Source organism: Dipodomys merriami, unplaced genomic scaffold (assembly GCF_024711535.1).
Source record: "Dipodomys merriami isolate MVZ:Mamm:240054 unplaced genomic scaffold, mDipMer1.0.p SCAF_70, whole genome shotgun sequence".
Taxonomy (NCBI): Eukaryota; Metazoa; Chordata; class Mammalia; order Rodentia; family Heteromyidae; genus Dipodomys; species Dipodomys merriami.
Window position 1 is genome coordinate 2,281,711 of NW_027206291.1, and position 20,487 is coordinate 2,302,197.

Here is a 20,487-nt window from a genome sequence, read left to right on the forward strand (position 1 = left end):
CAAGTATCTTTCCGGTCCCCCCATGGGCAGGCCGGGTCCTGCCGATGCCCAGCCCAGCTCCCAGGCGCACTTCAAAGGCTGCTCCTGGTCAGCCGAGATGGGTAGCTCCCTCCTGCAGGCCTTAGGGCCCACCTCCCAGCGTCAAACCAGAGCCAAGACACAGGGCCAGTCTTGTGTCCCCTGCACAGGACTGACAAGAGCAGACAGGAGCCAGGCCACAGCAATCGGGGAGCCCCGCGAGTCCCCCCACAGACCAGGCAATGGACACGAGTTATGCTCCAGTCTACATAAGGGAAACTTTATTTAGGCCCTGGGCATAGGGCTGGCAGAGGCGGCCCTGGCCCTCGGCGGCGGTGGCCAGCTTTACTTGACCTTCTTCTTGGGGCGGAGGTTGTTGGTGTGGCCGCACTTCTTCTTGCGGCAGTTGACGGCACGGGGGTGCAGGCGAGCATAGCACCTGCCAGGGATGGTGGGGTGGGTGAGGCCAGGGCCGTCACCCCCCCACCCTAACCCCCTCCCCGGTCCCTTCCATACTTGCGGCAGATCATCTTGTCGCAGTTGTACTTCTGCGCGAGCTGGCGCAGGGAGGGCTCGATGATGCCACCTCGAAGGCGAAGCACCAAGTGCAGGGTGGACTCTGGGGAAGGGAACAAAGAGAGCACCTGAGCCAGGGCCACCAGAGGGTCACATCCCCAGCCGAGATCATTGAAGCCCACCAGTTGGGAGAACATGAATGGCTAGTAAACCACTGGCCACCAGCTGGGTGACCCAGCCTTACTGGCATCTGTCCCGGTCCCCACCCTGTACCTTTCTGGATGTTGTAGTCTGAGAGGGTGCGGCCATCTTCCAGCTGCTTGCCAGCAAATATCAGCCGCTGCTGATCAGGTGGGATGCCTGCAGGGAAGAGCAGCGGTCAAGGGGTGCAGCTCCACACAGGCAGAAAACAACCCCACACACCCCAGGAAACCGGGCAGACGCCCAGTGTGGCTGTCCAGAAATCCTGCCCGACAGAGGCTTCCAGGTGGGTAGATGGCCCTTCCTCCAGAGACAAAACTCACCCTCCTTGTCCTGGATTTTGGCTTTGACATTCTCGATGGTGTCGCTGGGCTCGACCTCGAGGGTGATGGTCTTGCCCGTCAGGGTCTTCACGAAGATCTGCATGTCTGCGTCTGCAGGGGCAGGGTGGAGCGCAAGTACTGAAGGCTGGCACCAAGCGGGAAAACATTTCAGTCCTTGCCTGCCCAAACACTACCCTCACACACACACACACCTCCTGCCTGCAGCCTGAGCACGCCATACCCATCCACGGAGGACTCGGCCTCCTCCTAGAAGCCACCACAGGCATGGCTTCCTGCTTAACCCCCAACCTCAGCCCCTGTGGGGTCAGTTCCTTTTGCCAGTCCTGGGGATTGAGCTCAGGGCCTGGGCACTGGCCCTAAGATTTTTAATGCTCAAGGTTAGCACCCTATCACTTGAGTCACATTGCTGCTTCTGGCTTTTTCCGTGTCTGTAGGACTGAGGAATTGAACCCAGGGCTTCATGCATGCTAGGGAAGCACTCTACCACTGAGCCACCTTCCCAGCCTGGGCAGTTTTTATGTTGTGCCAGAACTGGAATTCTGACCACAGGTTGACCTACCACTTGAAAAACAACTCGCTGTGAGGCTAATCGGGAACTTAGTACCTAGCCTGGCTTTACTTGGAACCTCGGTTCTCAGATCTCAGCCTTATGAGTAGTTAAACGGACTACAGACGTGAGCCACGGGTGGGAGTTATCTGGGGCATTGGGGTTTGAACTCGGGGCTCTACCACGTTAACTCCGCTCTAAATGCTCCATTTTCTTTTCCTCCCCAGTCCACTTCCTGCCTCAGCTCCACCCTCACGCACACGGGGGCGCGGGGTGAGGAAGGGGTGCGGCCCGGCGGCGCGGGGTGCGGGGCTCAGCTCCACCCTCACGCACACGGGAGCGCGGGGTGAGGAAGGGGGGTGCGGCCCGGCGGCGCGGGGTGCGGGGCTCAGCTCCACCCTCACGCACACGGGGGCCCGGGGTGAGGAAGGGGGGGTGCGGCCCGGCGGCGCGGGGCTCAGCTCCACCCTCACGCACACGGGGGCGCGGGGTGAGGAAGGGGTGCGGCCCGGCGGCGGGGCGCCGGCCGCGCATGCGGGAGACGCAGACGGGGCCAGGCGAGCGCGACGCGCGCTTCGGGCCCGGCCCGCAGGGACATTTCAGCCGGACCAGCGAGGCCCCGGAGTCCGCCCGCCGCACTAACTCGGACCCCAGCCCGGGCCGCTCCCCGAGGCCGCGCTCGCCGCCGGGGCCCGCGGCCTCGGCCTCGCGAGCCCCCCCACCGCCCGGCCGGCCGCGGCCGCCCTCCCCGCCCGCCAGGGCCGCGCAGCCCGCCGCAGCCCGCCCTCGGCCCCGCGCCACCCCGCAAGACCTACGCCACCGACCCGCTCGGCCGCAGGGTGGAGGAGAAAGAGAGCGGCGGAAGCGGAAACCGCCGGTTCTCCGCCGAGGGCGCCTGCGCACCGGGGACGCCCCGCGCGCGCGTCACAATCCGCGCCCGCGCTGCAGGCCCCGCCCAGGCCCCGCCCTCCGGACGCCATATTCGTTGCTGGCACATGAAGCCGCGGCGCGTGCGGACGAACGCAGGGCTGGCCCGCTTCCGCGTGGGCGCGCGCACGTCGCGTCACGCGGGGGAGGGCGTGGCCACGCCTTCCAGGTGTTTGGGGGCGTGGCCTCGGAGCAGCCGGGAGGTTCGCTGCCCGGGCCCAGGCGCACATTCTGGATTCCCCGGAGCCCCCACGGCCCGGGCCGGTTGTTCGCCGGCTTCCGGGACGCTGCGCTGGGGGGCGGCGCCTGCGGGGCCGGGGGCCGGGGCACCCGGGGCGGGGCCTGTCCGGGGTGGGGGATGGCCAGGCCCCGCCCCCGGCAGCGGGCCCCTTCCCGTCCTGGCACCCCGGCCGCGGTCAGTCCTGGTCGGCCAGGTTCTTTTTCTGCCTTGAGTGCTGCGGGTGGGACCAGGTTTGCTCCCACCGCGGAGCCTGAGCCTCGGCTCCACGTCCAGCTTCTCACGGCTTAGCTGGAGACAAGTCTCCTGGACCTCCTGGGGGAGGCCCTGCGCCCGCCTGTGCCCGCCTGCCCTGCCCGCCTGCCCTGCCCGCCTGCGCCCGCCTGCCCTGCCCGCCTGCCCTGCCCGCCTGCGCCCGCGCGCCTGCCCTGCCCGCCTGCGCCCGCCTGCCCTGCCCTGCCCGCCTGCCCTGCCCGCCTGCCCTGCCCGCCTGCGCCCGCCTGCCCTGCCCTGCCCGCCTGCCCTGCCCGCCTGCCCTGCCCGCCTGCCCTGCCCTGCCCGCCTGCCCTGCCCTGCCCGCCTGCCCTGCCCTGCCCTGCCCGCCTGCGCCCGCGCGCCTGCCCTGCCCGCCTGCCCTGCCCGCCTGCGCCCGCGCGCCTGCCCTGCCCGCCTGCCCTGCCCGCCTGCGCCCGCGCGCCTGCCCTGCCCGCCTGCCCTGCCCGCCTGCGCCCGCGCGCCTGCCCTGCCCGCCTGCCCTGCCCGCCTGCGCCCGCCTGCCCTGCCCTGCCCGCCTGTGCCCGCCTGCCCTGCCCTGCCCGCCTGCCCTGCCCGCCTGTGCCCGCCCGCCTGCCCTGCCCGCCTGCCCTGCCCGCCTGCGCCCGCCTGCCCTGCCTTGCCCGCGCGCCTGCCCTGCCCGCCTGCGCCCGCCTGCCCTGCCCGCCTGTGCCCGCCTGCCCTGCCTTGCCCGCCTGCGTGCCCTGCCCTGCCCGCCTGTGCCCGCCTGCCCTGCCCTGCCCGCCTGCGCCCGCGCGCCTGCCCTGCCCGCCTGCGCTGTCCGCCTGCCCACGCCCGCCCGCCGTGCCCGCGCACCTGCCCTGCCCGCCTGCGCCCGCCCGCCTGCCCTGCCCGCCCGCGCCCACCGGCCAGCTCCTGCCTACCCTGCCGGCGCCCGAGCCCGCAGGTCTCAGCAGCGTTACAGGCTGAGCCCCTCCCACACCCCGCACCTGCCCGGAGAAAAGAAGCCAGAGCCAGGGGTCGCATCCCCTTCCCAGGAACAGTCCTTTTATTGATAGCTCCCCCCAGCGTCTGTAAACATCGGGTACAAAAATACTCCCTTAAACGCCGTCCCTGGTGGCCCCGAGGCCCGAGGCTCCGGCCGCACTGTCGGAGCACAGGCCTCATCACGCAGGGCTACGCCGCTTGCCTGCCCTCCATCTAGAACCTTCTACCTGCCCCGGAGACCCGCTAGGTACCAACTGGAGAAAAAGCTGGGTGCTTCTGTCGGAGCGAAGGGCTGCGAGGCCAGCTTGGGGCAGAGCAGGGGCCCCGTGCTGGCCTCTGGAGCCTTCGGAGCCCGCAGGCTCCGTGTGCCTGGCCCCTGAGCCAGCCGGGATGGAGCCCAGGCCTGGTTCCAGACCTACAGAAGAGAGGCGTTCGGAGCGGGCAAGAAGGGTAATCCGGGGTCCCAGGGGCCCACAGCCTCAGAAGGGAGCCCTGGATGTCAGACCGGAGGGCAGAACTGGTGAGGGCCAGGCAGCACCCCACCCCCACCCAGGGAGCGCCCCGCCACCCAGAGCTGTCTGGGGCCCAGACAGACTACTGTCCTCCCAGCTCGTCCTCATCTGTCTGGCTGTGGCCATTAACTGCAGGGGAGCCAGGCCGCACATGGGACAGGTCCTCGAAGCCGGGGCTGAGGGAGGGCGAGACGGTGTCCGGGCTGGTGTCGCAGGAGCCGGTGCTCTGCTCCGAGGTGGCGATAGTGGTGGTGATGCTGGGGGGGATGGGGTCTTCATCCTCCTCCTCCAGGAGGGAGGCCTCTGGGATGTCTGCAGGAGGCCCGTGAGGTGGGTCAGACCCTCCTGCGGTGCTGGGGAGGGGGGGTCTTACCAACAGTAGCCCCTACTACAGAAGGCTACTAGGTCTAACTACCTTCAAGGTTGCTGGGCAGGTTTCCTACCACTTGAGTTATGCCCGAGCCCTGCGTTACTTTTTAGATAGTTGGATTTTTGCCTGGGCCTGGCTGGAGACTGAGATCCTTCCCACATTGAGCAGCAGGGGAGACTGAGGCCCAGGAGGTGGAGTGCATCCTTTCAAGGTTAACGAGGACAGGGCCCAGTGTGAGGTACAGTACCCCTGTAACCCCAGTCCTTAGGAGATAGGCGGGGGGGGGGGTGGGCTTCAGGCCAGCCTGGTCTGGGGGTGCCAGGGCCTGGCTGAGCTGCCATGGCCCCGCAGGCGAACCCAGGCCTCCGTGTCCCCCCGGCCCCCACTCTGGGGCCCGGGAGCCCCCAGCTCTGAACGCAGCAGCCCAGGGGCGCACACCAGGTGACACTTACAGCTGAAGGCCTCTGGATGCTGCCTGGCCAGCTTCCCCTTCAGCGTCCTGCGGGGTTGGGGGGGAGGGAGAGGCTGGATGAGCCGGCGGGCGCTGCGGCAGACCACACACCTCCCAGGGCCCCATCTTCACAGCTGCGTGGCCATCCAGCTGCCCGCCACGGAGGGGGACACAGCGGTGCGCCCCCCCCGTGCCTTCTGCACCCTGTGGTCTCCGTGAGGAGGCTCCTCAGGCTGAGGCCCACCAGCAGGAGAGGCGCAGGGTCTGCACCCCACCACCCCAGCTCCTGAAACCCCAGCCCCTGGCACGAGTTCTCCTGATGCACAGGGCGCCTGTGCGTGCTGCTTCCTGTCCCTTCCTAAGGTACAGCAGCTGTGTTCACAGGACAGGGGAGGGGTCTCGGGCACAGCCCATCTCTCCCTCCAGCCTACCCCCCCCCCCGGCCACCAGCTACTACCCAGCTGCCAGGCCCCGCCACCTGATCCTGCGGAAGATGCTGTCCAGGTCCCGCTTCATCTCCACCAGCGTGCGTGTGTGGTGCAGGAAGCGCTCATTCATCTGCTGCAGGCGGGCGCTGGACAGGTTGTTGAAGTTCAGCAGCATCTCGTTGGTCTTCTCAAAGCGGTCCAGCCTGGAGGTGGAGCACTGTGAGCTCCTGCCCGCCTCCCCACCCTGGGCCGGGCTCCCTCCTGCACTGCAAACTCCTATTCCCACTTGAAAACCCTACTCAAGGGTATCCTTCTAGGTGTGGTTTGGCTCTTAGATGCTTCCCAAAGGCCCATCTGTTGAAGGCTTGGTCACCAGCCTGCGGCCTTTCTGGAGGTGGAGGAGGCCCTGAGGCCCGGCCCCCGCCCCTTTCATCCTGCTGGGAGGGGCAGGGCAGCCTCAGCCTCAGCCTCACCACGCCAGGATCCGGCCCAAGCGGCAGCAAAAACCGAGCCCAAACAGCCTCCAGACCCTGGTGGCTGGAGGAGGGACCCTGGTGGCAGCTCAGAGACCCCCAACGCGGCTCTGCTCCCACTTCAGCTCCACCCGCCCCGGGTTTTCCTGCTTCCAAGAACATGGGGTGCTCTAGAGCCAGGTCTACAGTGCCGCTTGGGAAAATCATCTGCCTACAATAGGCCCTGGGCTCTGTCCCCAGCCCCCAAGAGAAAAGCCAGGAGCTACATGGGCTTGGGATCTCTTCTCTCTGTGGCACCGCCGTGGAACCCAGGCTCTGCCTTGCGAGTGGCAGCGGCAAGCCTGGGATCCAGCTGCCACTCCCCCGCTCACTCTACCCCGGCCTGGGCCCGGAGACTCCAGGCTTCAAGGGATCATGGCTCTTCACACCTCAGAACTCCCTCCAGCTCTCCCCAGCCCGGGGGCTCAGGACAGGTGTGCTCAGCCGCCAAGCCTTCTGCAGAGCGGCCTTTCCAGCCCGCCTGCCCCGATTCCCGTCCAGGCTGCGCAGCCGGGCCAGGAGTCCATGGGCTCCAGAGGTGGCCAGCTGGCTGGTCTGCTCATGTCCTCCACAAGTGTGGCTGGCTGGGCCCATGAAAGCAGGTTAGGAATGAGAGTACTGGGGGGGCTGTGAACCCCTCGGTGGCATCCCCGCTCACATGTTCTTCTGGGCCAGGATAATGGCGTTGACATCCTCCGTGTTCACCATGCTCAGGATCCGGCTGCAGAAAAGCCTCGAGGCGGAGTCAGGGGGGTCCATTTCCTCCTCCTCCTCCGCGGCCTGAAACGAGGAGGCCCAGGGCAGCGGTGAGCCACCACCGAGGGCCCCCAACATCTATCCCCTGAGCCTTGATTTGCCACGGAATGCTTGGACGACTGGAAGGGGTCATGCTGGGCCGGGGTGCAGCTTCACGGTGAGTGCTTACCTAGCAAACACAAGGCCTGGCTCCCACCTGAACACTGCAAAAAGCCATGGCTGAAAATAATGGGGGTCCTGTCTAAAATGCACCCAACACGTTAACAATTCCATCACAGAAGCTGGGTGTGAGAAGCTCACTTCTGCCATCCTAGCTACTCGGGAGGCTGAGATCTGAGGAACATGGTTCAAAGCCAGCCTGGGGAAGGAAATTAGTAAGACTTATTTCCAATTGGCTGGCAGAAGTGGAGCTGTGGCTCAAGTGGCACAATACCAAATAAATAAAATACAGATCTAGCTGTCCTGGAACTCAGTCCTCCTTCCTCTGCCTTCCGAGTGTCAGCCCGTGCCGCTGTGGGTTGCTTCTTGTCTCCCCTGGCTCCTGGACACACCTCTTCCCGGAATGCGTGTGGTTATCAAGGGACCCCTTTGCCAGTGCCAGCACCAGGAGGGCAGGGCCCGGGGCTGGGCAAGGGTGGTTAGAACTTACATCTGGACAACAAACCCAACTCCCCAAACTCGCCTCCAACTTTTCTTATCTGACAGGTGCCAAGAATCCCAGGCGTGCTCAGCCAGGCTGTGGGGCTGGCTCCCAGATGGCTCTGTGCTTCCCAGCTTCCCTGGCACAAGCAGACCACCCACAGCTGTGGGGATCTTCCCTGACCTTGGCTGGGGAGCCACAGCCTGACCCAAAGGGGCTTCGGGAAACGATAATCCTGACATGCTTGGTTCTGGTGCATGCTTTAATTTTATTTATTTATTTTGGTCGGTCATGGGGCTTGAACTCTGGGCCTGGGCACTGTCCCTGAGCTTTTCGAAAAGCTCAAGGCGAGCACTCTATCACTTAAGCCACAGCACCACTTCCCATTTTCTGGTGGTTAGTGGAATAAGAGTCTCATGGACTTTCCTGCCTGGGCTGGCTTTGAACCGCGATCCTCAGATCTCAGCCTTCTGAGTAGCTAGGATGACAGGCGTGAGCCACAGCACCTGGCTTTCAATTTTATTCTATTTGGTGCCTGTACTGACACCTGAACTCAGGGCATGGGTGCTGAGCTTTGTTTGCTAAACATTGGTGCCTGGGCTGGCTCCAAGCCACTCTCATCTCTAATCTCAGCTTTCTAAGTAGCAGGGACTACAGAAGCGAGCCACGGCACATGGCAGGATGAACACATTTAATGACCAACAGAGAAGCCTCCTCTCCGCTGGTAAACTTCATTCACACACAGGAGCATGGCTCAGGTAGCAGAGTGAGTGAAAAAGCTGAGGGAGGAGCTGGGAAGGTGGCTCAGCGGTAGAGTGCTCACCTCACATGCATGTGGTCCTGGGTTCCATTCCTCACACCCCAAACAGAAAAAGCCGAAGTGTTGCTGTGGCTCAAATGGTAGAGCACTAACCTTGAGCAAAAAGCTCAGGGACAGTGCTCAGGCCCAGAGTTCAAACCCCAGGACTGACAAAAAAAAAAGCTGAGGGAGAGTAGCCTGGCCTGCAGTTTAAGCCTAGCATGCACATACCTACACATACACACAAAACTAGCAAAAGCATAAGGCAAGATCTAAAGGTCAAGCTCTGATACCAACCCAAACAATAATAAAGAAATAAGAAAATAGGGGCTGGGAAGGTGGCTCAGTGGTAGAGTGCTTGCCTTGCATGCCTGAGGCCCTGGGTTTGATTCCTCAGCACCACATAAGCAAAAAAGAAAAAAGCCGGAAGTGGCGCTGTGGCTCAAGTGGTAGAGCACTAGCCTTGAGCTGAAGAGCTGAGGGACAGCGCCCAGGCCCAGAGTTCAGGCCCACGACTGGACCCAAAAAGAACAAAGAAAAGCAAAAGAAAATAGGGGCCGGGAAGGTGGCTCAGTGGTAGAGTGCTTGCCTTACATCATGAGGCCGGGTTTGATTCCTCAGCACCACATACACAAAAAAAGCTGCAAGTGGCGCTGTAGCTCAAATGGAAGAGCGCTCGCCTTGAGCTGAAGAGCTGAGGGACAGTGGGGACAGTGCCCAGGCCCAGAGTTCAGGCCCCACGACCGACAAAAATAAATAAATAAACAGTACAAAAAAGGAGAGGTGGCTTTGTAGGTAAGAGTGACTGTCTAGCAAGCCCGAAGCTCAATACCACAGAAAGAAGAGAGAAAGGAAGGAAGGAAGGAAAGAGGGAAAGGAAGAAAAGGTTTATACTAGCCTGGGATACAGTGCGAGTCCTTGTCCCCACCCTCAAAAAATAAAGCATCTGGGTTAAAGGAGTGCAGTCAGGCATTGGGGCCAGACTCTGACAGCGCCCGCCAGGCAGGACATGAACCTGCGGATAGGGCTTTTCTTGGAGGGGCTGCCAGCCCGGAACCCGCCTCGGCGGCCTCTCCCAGGAAGCCTTCCCGGATTCGCAGTGCACCCGGGCCACAGGCACAGCAAAGGCCCAGCCAGGCTCCGCGGCCGCGGAGGCCGCGTGACCTTGGGACAGCCCCGTCCTCTCCCCGCGTCGTGTTTCCTATCTGGAGTGGAAATAAGACCCCAGACCTCACGGTGCTTCGGTGGGACGCGGGCTGGAGGCCGGGAGTTCGAGGCCAGCCCGGGAGGCGTGGTGAGTGCGCTTCCCTCCGCCCTGTGCGTCCCGAGCCTCTGGCTTCAGGGCTCACTTTCCGCCGTGGCGCCAGGGCCGGCTCCGGGCTGCGGGAGGCGGGGCCCGGCGGAGAAACTGAGGCAGCAGCGGGGGCGACGCGGCGCTCGGTCAGGGCCCCGGCTCCCGCGCCACGGCCGCGGCCTCCGCCCGCGCGGCGCGGCGAGGGGGGAAACTGAGGCCCGGGCGACGCAGGAGGGCCCAGCTGTGGGCAGCGGCGCGCCCCACCCCACGGCCCCCCGGAGGCCGCGCCCGACCCGGCCCGGCCCGGCCCGGCTCCCCCGCGGCCCCGGGGGCCCCCCGAGCCCGAACCCGAACTCAGCCACGGCGTCGGTGGCGGCGGCACCTGCACATCTGGCAGCTTGGCTCAGGCTTCCGGGATGGCGCCCGCGCCGCCGCCGCCGCTACGTCATCACGCACCGCGACGACGTTCTCACCGAGGTCGGCCGGCGCGGCCGGAAAGGGCGGGGCTTACGGGCAGCTTCGGTTTGCAAAGTGCGTCACAGGCAGCAGCCAATGCGGCAGGCGCCGCCGCGCACGCGCCGTCGCGCAGCGCCGGCGTCCCGAGACATCCCGGAAGCGGGCGGGTGCGGGTGGAGAGGCCGCGGCGGGGCTAGGCCGCGGCGGGGCTGGCCCGCTGGCGCCTCGGGCCTGCGCGATCGGGGGCCCGAGGCCTGCTCGCTCGTGGCGGACGGGGCCCCGGAGCTTTTCTATCAGCCTTTGGGTGGTTGATTGGAGGTTGAGTTGCCTGGATTTTCCGGCCCCGGGGGGCTGGCCTCGAACCTCGGTCCTCACTCAGCTCTCAGCCTCCTGAGTAGCCAGGGTGACTGGCTGTTGCGTTTTGTGTTTAAGTCTGTTTTTACACCACTAATGGTAGCATCCTCCTGTTTCTTCCTGGCAACAGTTATTAAGGAGTTGCTTGCCTCCGTGGTTTTGTGTTTTAACTTTTAATTGCAGTTCTGTTGTTCAGTTAAGTACTTTTTCAAGTATTGGTATGACTATGACCCCACAGGTGTTGATCAGGTGGGCTGTCACGAACTGCTGTTGGTTTTGTTGTCGGTTGTGGGGCTTGAACTCTGGGCCTGGGCACTGTCCCTCAGCTCTTCAGCTCAAGGCGAGCGCTCTACCACTTGAGCTACACACAGCGCCACTTCCGGTTTTCTAATGGTTTATTGGAGATCAGAGACTCAGGGCCTTTCCTGCCTGGGCTGGCTTTGAACCGTGATCCTCAGATCTCAGCCTCCGGAGTAGCTGGGATTCCAGGCATAAGCCACTGACACCCAGCCGTGTGGTATTATTTACTGTCATTCACTCACCCTTCCTAGAACCAATGTCTCTTTGATTCTAAAGGTGCCCACCAATGGCTCACACCTGTAATCCTAGCTCAGTGAGCCAGGCTCAGCCAGTGCTGAGAGAGGGACGGACACAGCAGACATGTAACTTGGCCTGCAGTCCAGCCGTGGAGCTTAGGCTGAGAGAGCATGCTTTCTATTGCTCCTTTATAGTGTTCATCTGGGCACCACCCATCAAGCCAGACTCTTGACTGGGCCCAAATGTCCCGTGCACAGTGACCTGGAGATAAAATGTTTCCTTCCTCTTTGTGTTCCAGGGAGAGGGCACGGCCTGTGGGGACTCCTGTCCTGACTCTGAGTAAGGTCCAGGTTGTCATAGGCGGTGGGAGGTCTGTTTGGGCGGGGAGCCTTCCTCTACACCTTCTGTTTCATTTCCTATGGAGGATGATCAAGCTGTGCAGTCAGGGCTTATCTGCCCGTGGTTATGCCACATCCCACTCCTGGGCTCTAGTGGGGATGGGCCAGGGTGCAACCAGCTCTCAGTCACCCAGACCAGACCTTGGTCCGTGTCACACACTCTGCCGGGCCTTGTTTTCTTTATAAAGCGAAAGGTGATTCCCTGGCATGCACTTGTGGTCCTACCTATTCAGGAGGCTAAGGCCAACCTGGGAAACATAGTGAGACTCTGTCTCTAAAGAGAGAATCTGGGTGCAGGTGGCTCACTCCTATAATCCTAGCTACTCATGAGACTGGGCTGAATATTGAGGTTCAAAGTCAGCTAGGGCAGAAAAGTCCAGGAGATTCATCTCCAATTAACCATCAGAAAACAAGAAGTGGAGCTTGTGGCTCAAGTGACAGAACAATGCTAGCCTTGAGCAAAAGAGCTCAGGGACAGCATCTAGGCCCCACGTTCAAGCACCATGACTGACAAAAAACAACAAAAAGCAAACAAACCAAAAATAAACCACCTAAACACAGCCAAAGGAGAAAGTGTGTGTGTGTGTGAGAGAGAGAGAGAGAGACCATCGATCTAGTAATCAAAGTCCATTTGGGGCAGTGAGCAGGATCTGGGAAGGTTCGGTTCACCAAGAAGATAAGGTAATTGCAACTATGGAAGCAGTGGGGGGCGGGGTGGGGGGACCTTGGAGGCTCCCTAACAAGGCTGTCAAGTGCTGACTGCAGATACAAGGAAGCCAGCCCGGCAGAGTTCAGGGAGGGCTTCCTGAAGGAGGCAGTGCCAGTAGTGACCTGAGAAACTAAGGCAGCTCCCAAAGCCAGAGTGTGACTCAATTACAGAGCTCCCAAAGCTGGGCAGAAAAGGGGCAACAATCAGCCCCCGAAGCAGGCTCTGCGGGCTCTGCTCTGTCTGTGATCAATCCCAGCTATTCAGAAAGTTGAGACCTGAGGATGGGGGTTCGAAACCAGCCCAGGCAGGCTGTGATCAGTGGAGAGTAGCCGGAAATAGAGCTCTGGTTCAAGGGGCATGGCGCCAGTCTGGAGTGCAAAAGGCCAGGGACAGCGCCAGGCCCTGAGTTCAAGTCCCAGCCCTGGCACACCCCATGCACCCCATCACCACTAGGAACGTGCACGCGGGGAGGCGCGTGTCCGGAAGCCCTGCACCCGGCGCCTCCCGCACGCACAGGCGCCGTGGGGGCGTCCCGTCACCCCTTCCCCCCAGAACCTCGGCGTTGGGGACCCGGGGGCTTCGGGCGGGCGTCTGCACTTAGGCGAGCGCGGTCAGTGTTTTTCCAGCCGCGGGAGCTCAGCGAGCCGCGAAGGGGTCGCCGTCCACCGCTCGCGGGCGCCCCCCCCCTCCCCCCGCCCAGGCTCCTGCGCCTTTAAGAACGCCTCGCTTCGCCAAGCAGGAAGGGGGCGGGGCCGGCGCCCGGGACGGACGTGTATGCCAGCCAACGGGCGCCGCGCTGGCGGCGGCGGCGGCCAATGGCGCGGCGGGGCGGGGCCCGAGGCCGGAGCCCGGTTCCCGAGGCGCGGCGGCCGCGGCTGGGGGCGGGGAGGGGGCGCAGGACCCCAGGCGGGGGTCCCGGACGGCAGGCACGTGCGGGGGGGCGCGGCGGGGCCGCGCGGCGGGGCGCTCGGGGGCCGCGGGGCGGGGGGCGCGCGCGGGGCGCGGGGTCGGGCGCGGGGCGGCGTTGCGGGGCGGCGTTGCGGGGCCGCGCGGGCGGCGGGGGTCGGGGCGCAGCGCCGGGGCGGCCGCGGCCGGGGGGTGGGGGGGGCGCGCGCCGCGCGGGGCATTGTGGGCGGGGGTCGGGGGGCCGGGGTCGGACCCGGAAGCGGCCGGGCAGGTGCGGGCCGGACGCGGGGATCGGGCCGCGGCCCGGGGGGCCCGGCGTGGGGCGGCGCTCCCCGCAGGCCCGGCCGCGGCCCGACGGCGGGCCGGGGTCAGGGCCGCTGCAGAATGCGTCGCGGGGGCCGGGGCGGGGGAGGCCGGGGAGGTGGGCGGCGGGGGGCGGTGCGGGCGGGGGAGGGGGAGGGGGGCGCTCCGCACCCGCACTCGGGTCTTGGGGCGGGGGCCTCGTTAGGAGGAGGAGGCCTAGGCCCGAGGTGGACAGCTCGGGGACCCTGGGCCCGGCCCGGCCTGGCCGGGCGGGGGGGCGGGGGGGTTGGGGGGGGTGTCAGGGGCTGCACCCCGCCCTCACCCCTCTTGGATTCTGGACCCTGCAGCCCCAGGTGGCAGATCGCTGTGTGACCTTGTGCCAGTGTCTTTGCCCCTCTGGCCTGGGCATCCTTTGTGCAGCAGTGGCCTATTTTCTCGTTCCTGGGCTGCACATCTGTAATCCCGGCTTTCTCAGGAGGTTGAGAGCTGAGGATCGAGGTTCAAAGCCAGGGGCAAGGAGGTGTGTGAGGCCTCAGCTAGCAAAAAGCAGGAAGTAGAGCTGTGATTCAAGTGGTAGAGTGTCAGCCTTGAATGAAAAAGCCAGAGGAGAGCTTGAAACCCTGAGTTCGCACACACACAGGCACGCTCACACACGAAGATGAACGAACAGGTCAGGGTTCCTGAATCAGGTGCTCAGGATCTGATGCTCAGCCTGCTTGCAGGCAGCTGTGGAGTTGGGAAACTGAGTCATACAGCAAGCTGTACCAAAGCATGAGTGGCTGCAGTAGAGCATTTTCCATGCCGTCTGATCCCCATCCAGGGCCAGTTCCCGTCCCCAGCATGGCATCCTGGGCTGAGCCCTCTGAGCCTGCTGCCCCGCCGGCCACTGGAGTCCCCCCACTGGAGGACTTTGAGGTGCTGGATGGCGTCGAAGATGCAGAAGGGGAGGAGGAGGAAGATGAGGACGAAGAAGAGAACGGGGACTTGAGCGAGCTGCCGCCGCTGGAGGACATGGGACAGCCAGCAGCCGAGGAAACCGAGCAGCCCGGAGCCCTGGCCCGAGAGTTCCTGGCAGCCTTGGAGCTGGAGCCAGCGCCAGCCCCAGCCCCTGAGGAGTGGCTGGACATTCTGGGTGAGTGTGTGTGTGTGTGGGGGGGGAACAGGACAGGAGGGAGGGACCGGGCACAGGCCCCTCCTCCCCCAGCCTCCTCCTCTGTGAGAGGTTCAAGTCCTGCACAGTGAGGATGGCCACTACTTCACACAGCACGGCTGGTGCACTCTGTTCTGTGTATGTGTGTGTGTGTGCGTGCATGTGTGTGTCAGTGTGTCATTGTCATTCTTCTTGCTGCGTCTCCCAGCACTGTTGTGAGCGCTGTTTGCAGCAGCCCAGAGAAGCTGAGTCACCTGCTCAGAGCCTCACAGCCAGGAGCTTGTTGGTGTCTTTGTTGTGGTTGTATAATTTCCAGCGTCCATGCTGGCCTGTAACTGGTGAGGGCTGCGCCGGCCCGGGCCTGCCCCAAGGTGAGAGGTCAGCCGGCGAGTCATATTTTTCTCCCCCCCCATAACACATGTTTGCTCAGTGTCCAGCTGTCACGTGGGCGCTGGGATTACGGGGGCGGCGGTAGTGACCCCACGGGTGCAGAGCAGGATGGCTTGTTCTGGAGTATTTGCATTCTGATACCCGAGAGGCAGGCCGGGCCATGCTAGTGCGAGGTCTGTGTTCCAGCCCAGCACCTCCAAACAACCCGAGACACCTCCCCCGGGTATCAGAGCGGTTGCTGATGGCTTCTTAATTGCACTAGCAAGTTACAAAGCTTCTTTGTTTTTGCTTTTGTCAGTGGGTTTGAACTTGGGTCTTTAGACTTGTTAGGTTGGCATTCTACCAAGAGTTGTGCTCCCAGTCCTATCCTATGCAAAGCATTATGTGTCTGTGTGTGACTCCTGGGGCTTGAACTCAGGGCCTGGGCACTGTCCCTGAACTTTTTTTTTGTCAGTCGTGGGGCCTGAACTCTGGGCCTGGGCGCTGTCCCTCAGCTCTTCAGCTCAAGGAGAGCGCTCTACCACTTGAGTCACAGCGCCACACTCCTGGCTTTTTCTGCTTATGTGGTGCTGAGGAATTGAATCCAGGGCCTCATGCATGCAAGGCAAGCGCTCTACCATTGAGCCACCTTTCCAGCCCCTGAGCTTTTTTCGCTCCAGGTTGGTGCTGTTTCATTTGAGCCATAGCTCCGCTTCCAACTTTTTTTTTTTTTTCTTTCTGTTGGTTGTAAGGCGTGAACTCGGCCTGGGTGCTGTCCCTGAGCTGTTTTGCTCAAAGCTAGTGCTCTACCTCTTCTGGTTTTTGAGTGACTCATTGGAGATAGGAGTCTCAAGTGGACTTTCCTGCCCGGAGTGGCCGTGAACCACGATCCTCAGCTCAGGTCTCCGTCTTGGGCTGGTGTGGAGGGTGAGGGAAGACTGCTGTTGCTTGTCAGGGTGTTGCTCTGTGTGGTGCTTTGAGGTCTGGCAGGTGTTGTACAAACCCAAGGTTGCTGTTGGCTGCACCCCCTGTCTCTTTTTATGCCTGGGTAAACTGAGGCCCAGACACTCCTGGCTATCGGGGGAATGAAGCCAGGCTTCCCAGCCAGCCATCCGGCGCTGCATTGTGAACTCTGGTTTTCTGAAGTGGACAAAATTCCTCCATTTGCCAAGGGCTCTACCGGGTCCCCCATTTACTGAGGGGATCCCGGTGAAGCCTGATCCCTGGGCCTGTCCTGTTGGGACTTGGGTGCAGCTCCATGGAGGGCGCTGTGCCTGCACTCTGCAAACCTGTCCCACTGCAGGGTTGCCCTGGGTTGCTGGGGTCACCTGTCTCCCACTGGGTGGCAGCAGGGCAGCCCTGGGGGGTTCAGGGGGCCTGAGGGGCGGACCCGTTCCCCTCCCCCATCCCCCGCAGGGCAGGCGGCCGGGTGACACCGGGTGACACGGGTGTCGGCCCGGCAGGGAATGGGCTGCTGAGGAAGAAGACCCTGGTACCGGGGCCGCCCGGGGCCGGACGTCCAACCAAGGGCCAGGTGGTGACGGTGCGGCTGCAGATGTCGCTGGAGGACGGGGCGCGCGTGCAGGAGGAGCCCGAGCTGCTGTTCACACTGGGGGACTGCGACGTCATCCAGGTGGGGGCCAGGCGGGGGTGCGGGGGGCCCCCAGCCTGGGCACCCCTGATCCCGCCTCCTGTCCCCTGGCCTGGGCACCCCTGACCCCCTGCCCGCCCCCCGACCTGGGCACCCCTGACCCCACCCCCTGCCCCCCGGCCTGGGCACCCCTGACCCCGCCTCCTGACTCCCCCCCCCAGGCACTGGACCTCAGCGTCCCGCTCATGGACGTGGGAGAGACGGCAATGGTTACAGCTGACTCCAAGTACTGCTATGGCCCCCAGGGCAGGTGAGAGCCGCCCTGGCCGCCCCACCCCGTGCGCAGGGGTCCCGGGGACCCGGGAGGGGGGCGGAGCGCGGCCGGTGCCGTCCTGCTCACCGGGGGCACCCGGTCCCAGTGTGGCCCCTTCCCCCAGCAGGAGCCCTTACATCCCCCCCCACGCGGCTCTGTGCCTGGAGGTCACCCTGAAGTCGGCGGTGGACGGCCCCGACCTGGAGACGCTGACCGGCCAGGAGCGCGTGGCCCTGGCCGACCGGAAGCGGGAGTGCGGCAACGCCCACTACCAGCGGGCGGACTTCGTGCTGGCCGCCAACTCCTACGACCTGGCCATCAAGGCCATCACTGCCAGCGCCAAAGGTGACCACCCAAGGCCTCGGCCCTCTGCAACGTTCCACAACTAGCCTAGCAGGCCCCGCCCCGTTTCCAGCCAACATGGGGGTGATGGTGTCGGGGCCCCCCACGCCATGGCCTCCCAGGCCGGCCGTGCCACGTGTGCTGTCGCCTGCAGTGGACGTGAGCTGCGAGGAGGAGGAGCAGCTGCTGCAGCTGAAGGTGAAGTGTCTCAACAACCTGGCCGCGTCGCAGCTGAAGCTGGACCACTACCGCGCCGCGCTGCGCTCCTGCAGCCTGGTGCTGCAGCACCAGCCGGACAACGTCAAGGCGCTCTTCCGCAAGGGCAAGGTGCGCCCCACTGCCCTCCCCGCGTGCCCACCTGTGCCCGGCTCCACACCCGCGTGCCCCCCTCATGTCCGGCCCAGGCCCCCCCCCCCCCCCCCCCCCCTGTCTCTGCACCCGGTCCCCCTCACCGCAGGCCCTCCCGCCTGTGTCTGGCCCAGGGCCTTCCAGCCTGGTCCGGGGGTGCCACTTCCTACCCCGTCCTTCCCAGGCTTTGGCCTGCGTTGGGGATGGGTGGACCCTCGGCCTGGTGCACAGATCCTAGTATTCAGCACCCTGCAGGGCCTAGGTGGGGCCGCAAGGGGGGACCCAGAGGCACCAGGCCTGCCCCGGCTGCTGGCGCCTGGCGGTTTCCGCCCCTCGGGCTTTGCCAGCTCCAGGGCCTCCCTGGCTGCAGAGCTGGAAACCTCCACTAGATGGCAGTGGAAAGCGGGAGGAAAACAGCGCCAGGACCCCCAGCGTGACAGGGGCCCGCCCACTCCAGACCTCCCCCTTACCGGCCCCAAGGCCCCCCCGGGGTGCAGCTGCAGCTGTGGGTCCTCCCGGGTCCTCGCTCCCAGGTGCTGGCGCAGCAGGGCGAGTACAGTGAGGCCATTCCCATTCTGAGAACTGCGCTGAAGCTGGAGCCCTCCAACAAGGTGAGCCCCGCCCCCTTCCCCAGCCCCAGGCCACCGCCCTTTGCTGGCATCCGGGCTCTGCACCATGTATGGGGGGGGGGGAAGGGCAGGGGACAGGGAGGGGGACGGCAGCCCCGCTTTCCCAACTCCGGGAGGGGGCAGAGGGCCCGTGGTGGCCGGCAGGGACCCTCATCCCAGCCCTGCCGCCCGCACAGACGATCCACGCAGAGCTGTCGAAGCTGGTGAAGAAGCACGCAGCACAGCGCAGCACGGAGACTGCCCTGTACCGGAAGATGCTGGGCAACCCCAGCCGGCTGCCCGCCAAGTGCCCTGGCAAGGGGGCCTGGGTGAGTGCCGCCAGGCCTCTGCCTGGTCCAGGGGCCTGGGGACAGCGGCCCTGCCCGAGGTTCAGAGCAGGCTGCGGTGGTCCTTCCAGGGAAGGGGAGGCATGGACAGCGGGGTTTCGGTGTGGTTGTTTTACTAGTCTTGGGGCTTGAACTCTGGGCCGGGGCGCTGTCCCTCAGCTCTTCAGCTCAAGGCGAGCACTTTACCACTTGAGCTACAGCGCCACTTCCGGTTTTCTGGTGGTTTATTGGAGATAGGAGTCTCACGGTCTCTCCTGCCCGGGCTGGCTTTGAACCGTGATCCTCAGATCTCAGCCTCCTGAGTAGCTAGGATGACAGGCGGGAGCCGCCGGCGCCCGGCTTGTCCCTGAGCCTTTTTGTGTTGAGAGCTGCTAGCACTCCACCCCTAGAGCCACAGCAGCCTCTTCTTTCTCTGAGCAGTTTATTGGAGATAAGGGAGTCTCGTGGACTTTCCTGCCTGAGCTGGCTTCAAACCCTGATCCTCAGATTCCAGCCTCCTGAGGGGTTTATTTATTTTAATTTTTTGGTTGGTTGTAGAGCTTGAACTCTGGGTCTGGACACTATTCCTCAGCTCTTCAGCTCAAGGCAAGCTCCCTACCTTGAGCCACACACCACTTCTGGTTTTCTAGTGGTTTATTGGAGATAAGAGTCTCACAGACTTTCCTGCCCAGGCTGGCTCTGAATCATGATCCTCAGGTCTCAGCCTCTCGAGTAGCTAGGATGACAGGCGTGAGCCATCAGCTTTCCAAAGTGTTTTTAGGTTTTGATGCATGTGTAGGAGTTAGTCAAGGGTGGAGAGATGTGGTAAGCGGTGGTTGGTTTGGGACCGGGTGTCCACCGTGGCGGGTGTGGGGCCTCCAGACACCAAACTGACCATCCTCCCGTACCCACAGTCCATCCCGTGGAAGTGGCTGTTCGGGGCGACTGCCGTGGCCCTCGGGGGTGTGGCGCTCTCTGTGGTCATCGCTGCTCGGAACTGACCGCCTAGGGTCCACCACCCCGCGCTCCCCAACCTCAGGCTCCGTGCCCTGCCCTCCCTTGGCTTCCCCCCCCCTTCCAGGCCAGGCAGGGAGGACCAGGCCCAGCAACCCACCAGCAGGAGAGGCAGCCCGGAGGGAGGGGCCTGGTCCCGGTTCTCCCCCCCCCCCCCCCCCGGGCTAGGCCTCCCCTGGCTGGCCTCAGTTTCTCCTCAGCAGGCCAGGGGCAGCACCGCACCCCCCTCCTCCATCCCTCGCGCTGCCTGCTGCCCCATCCAGGCTCCCACCGTGAAATAAAGTCTCCCCTGCACTCCATGTCCAGCTCTTTCCCTGCGGCTGGCTGGACCAGCGAGGCCCGTGCCACTCCCCGGGTCACCCAGGACGCTGGCCGAGCCAGGCTGCGTCCTGCCCTGGTCCGCTCCAGGGACTCTTTCCCGCATCGGGGCCCTGCTTGTGCCACTGCTGAGGAACGATGGGGCCGGGAAGGCAGCTGAGGGGCTCGGGCTGGGGCCAGGGCCGGCAGGGCCCCTCCCTGGGGCTGCTTCTGACCTCAGGATCTGCAGCCCAAGCCCTGGGAGGCAGCCACTGCAAGGGCCCTGGGGTGTGAGGGTGTGTTGGAGTTGGTGTCTGTGGGCCTCTGGGCTTGGGGGTGCGTGGGGCTCTCCCTGAAACCCTGCACATCCTGGTGCTGGCACGGTTGAAGCTTCAAGGCCCCTCTCATGGCTGTCTTGCCTTCCAGAGGGAAGAAAAAGCGCAGAGCCCACACCAGCACTGTACTTGGGAGGGCACGGGACACAGGGCCGCCTGTGTCCAGGCCGACCTGAGGCCTGGTTCCTTTCCCCAGGCCTCAGTTTCCCCAAGTGGGAGATGGAGGAGAGCACTGCTGAGCAGTCGCTGGTGCCAGCCTGGGGCCTGGAGCATCCTCAGGTCTCACATCATCATCTGAGGAGGATCTCCGTGTGGCGCAGCTGGCTTTGAACTTCCATCTCCCAGGACTTTTTCTTG

The 20,487-nt window shown here is 64.1% G+C and overlaps 4 protein-coding genes across 9 annotated transcripts; 2 read left to right on the forward strand and 2 right to left on the reverse strand.

The window, feature by feature from the left end:
• Positions 1-271: 271 nt before the first annotated feature.
• Positions 272-2,534, reverse strand: Uba52 (ubiquitin A-52 residue ribosomal protein fusion product 1). The gene is made up of 5 exons (XM_070007943.1): positions 2,451-2,534; positions 1,059-1,169; positions 808-894; positions 535-637; positions 272-457 (listed from the first exon to the last, which is right to left on the reverse strand). Exons 2-5 carry the CDS (start codon positions 1,159-1,161, stop codon positions 364-366), a joined length of 387 nt encoding a protein of 128 aa, XP_069864044.1. The 5' UTR covers positions 1,162-1,169; positions 2,451-2,534; the 3' UTR covers positions 272-363.
• LOC138817593 (basic proline-rich protein-like) lies at positions 2,159-4,080 on the forward strand. The gene is made up of 2 exons (XM_070008055.1): positions 2,159-2,978; positions 3,068-4,080. Exons 1-2 carry the CDS (start codon positions 2,159-2,161, stop codon positions 4,078-4,080), a joined length of 1,833 nt encoding a protein of 610 aa, XP_069864156.1.
• Kxd1 (KxDL motif containing 1) lies at positions 4,046-10,256 on the reverse strand. 4 transcript variants are annotated; one of them, XM_070008248.1, is made up of 5 exons: positions 10,157-10,256; positions 6,944-7,065; positions 5,824-5,976; positions 5,347-5,393; positions 4,046-4,836 (listed from the first exon to the last, which is right to left on the reverse strand). In XM_070008248.1, exons 2-5 carry the CDS (start codon positions 7,042-7,044, stop codon positions 4,607-4,609), a joined length of 531 nt encoding a protein of 176 aa, XP_069864349.1. In that variant the 5' UTR covers positions 7,045-7,065; positions 10,157-10,256; the 3' UTR covers positions 4,046-4,606. The 4 variants fall into 4 exon arrangements, with proteins under 4 accessions (XP_069864349.1, XP_069864351.1, XP_069864350.1 ...); XM_070008250.1 differs by having other exon boundaries at positions 10,123-10,239; XM_070008249.1 differs by lacking the exon at positions 10,157-10,256 and adding an exon at positions 9,711-10,041.
• Positions 10,257-12,177: 1,921 nt separating this feature from the next.
• Positions 12,178-19,792, forward strand: Fkbp8 (FKBP prolyl isomerase 8). 3 transcript variants are annotated; one of them, XM_070008575.1, is made up of 9 exons: positions 12,178-12,200; positions 14,258-14,569; positions 16,420-16,589; positions 16,769-16,857; positions 16,985-17,205; positions 17,357-17,529; positions 18,084-18,161; positions 18,356-18,487; positions 19,399-19,792. In XM_070008575.1, the coding sequence occupies exons 2-9, from the start codon at positions 14,278-14,280 to the stop codon at positions 19,483-19,485; spliced, it is 1,242 nt and encodes a 413-aa protein (XP_069864676.1). In that variant the 5' UTR covers positions 12,178-12,200; positions 14,258-14,277; the 3' UTR covers positions 19,486-19,792. The 3 variants fall into 3 exon arrangements, with proteins under 3 accessions (XP_069864676.1, XP_069864675.1, XP_069864677.1); XM_070008574.1 differs by lacking the exon at positions 12,178-12,200 and adding an exon at positions 13,061-13,154; XM_070008576.1 differs by lacking the exon at positions 12,178-12,200 and adding an exon at positions 13,061-13,154 and having other exon boundaries at positions 16,988-17,205.
• Positions 19,793-20,487: the final 695 nt, after the last annotated feature.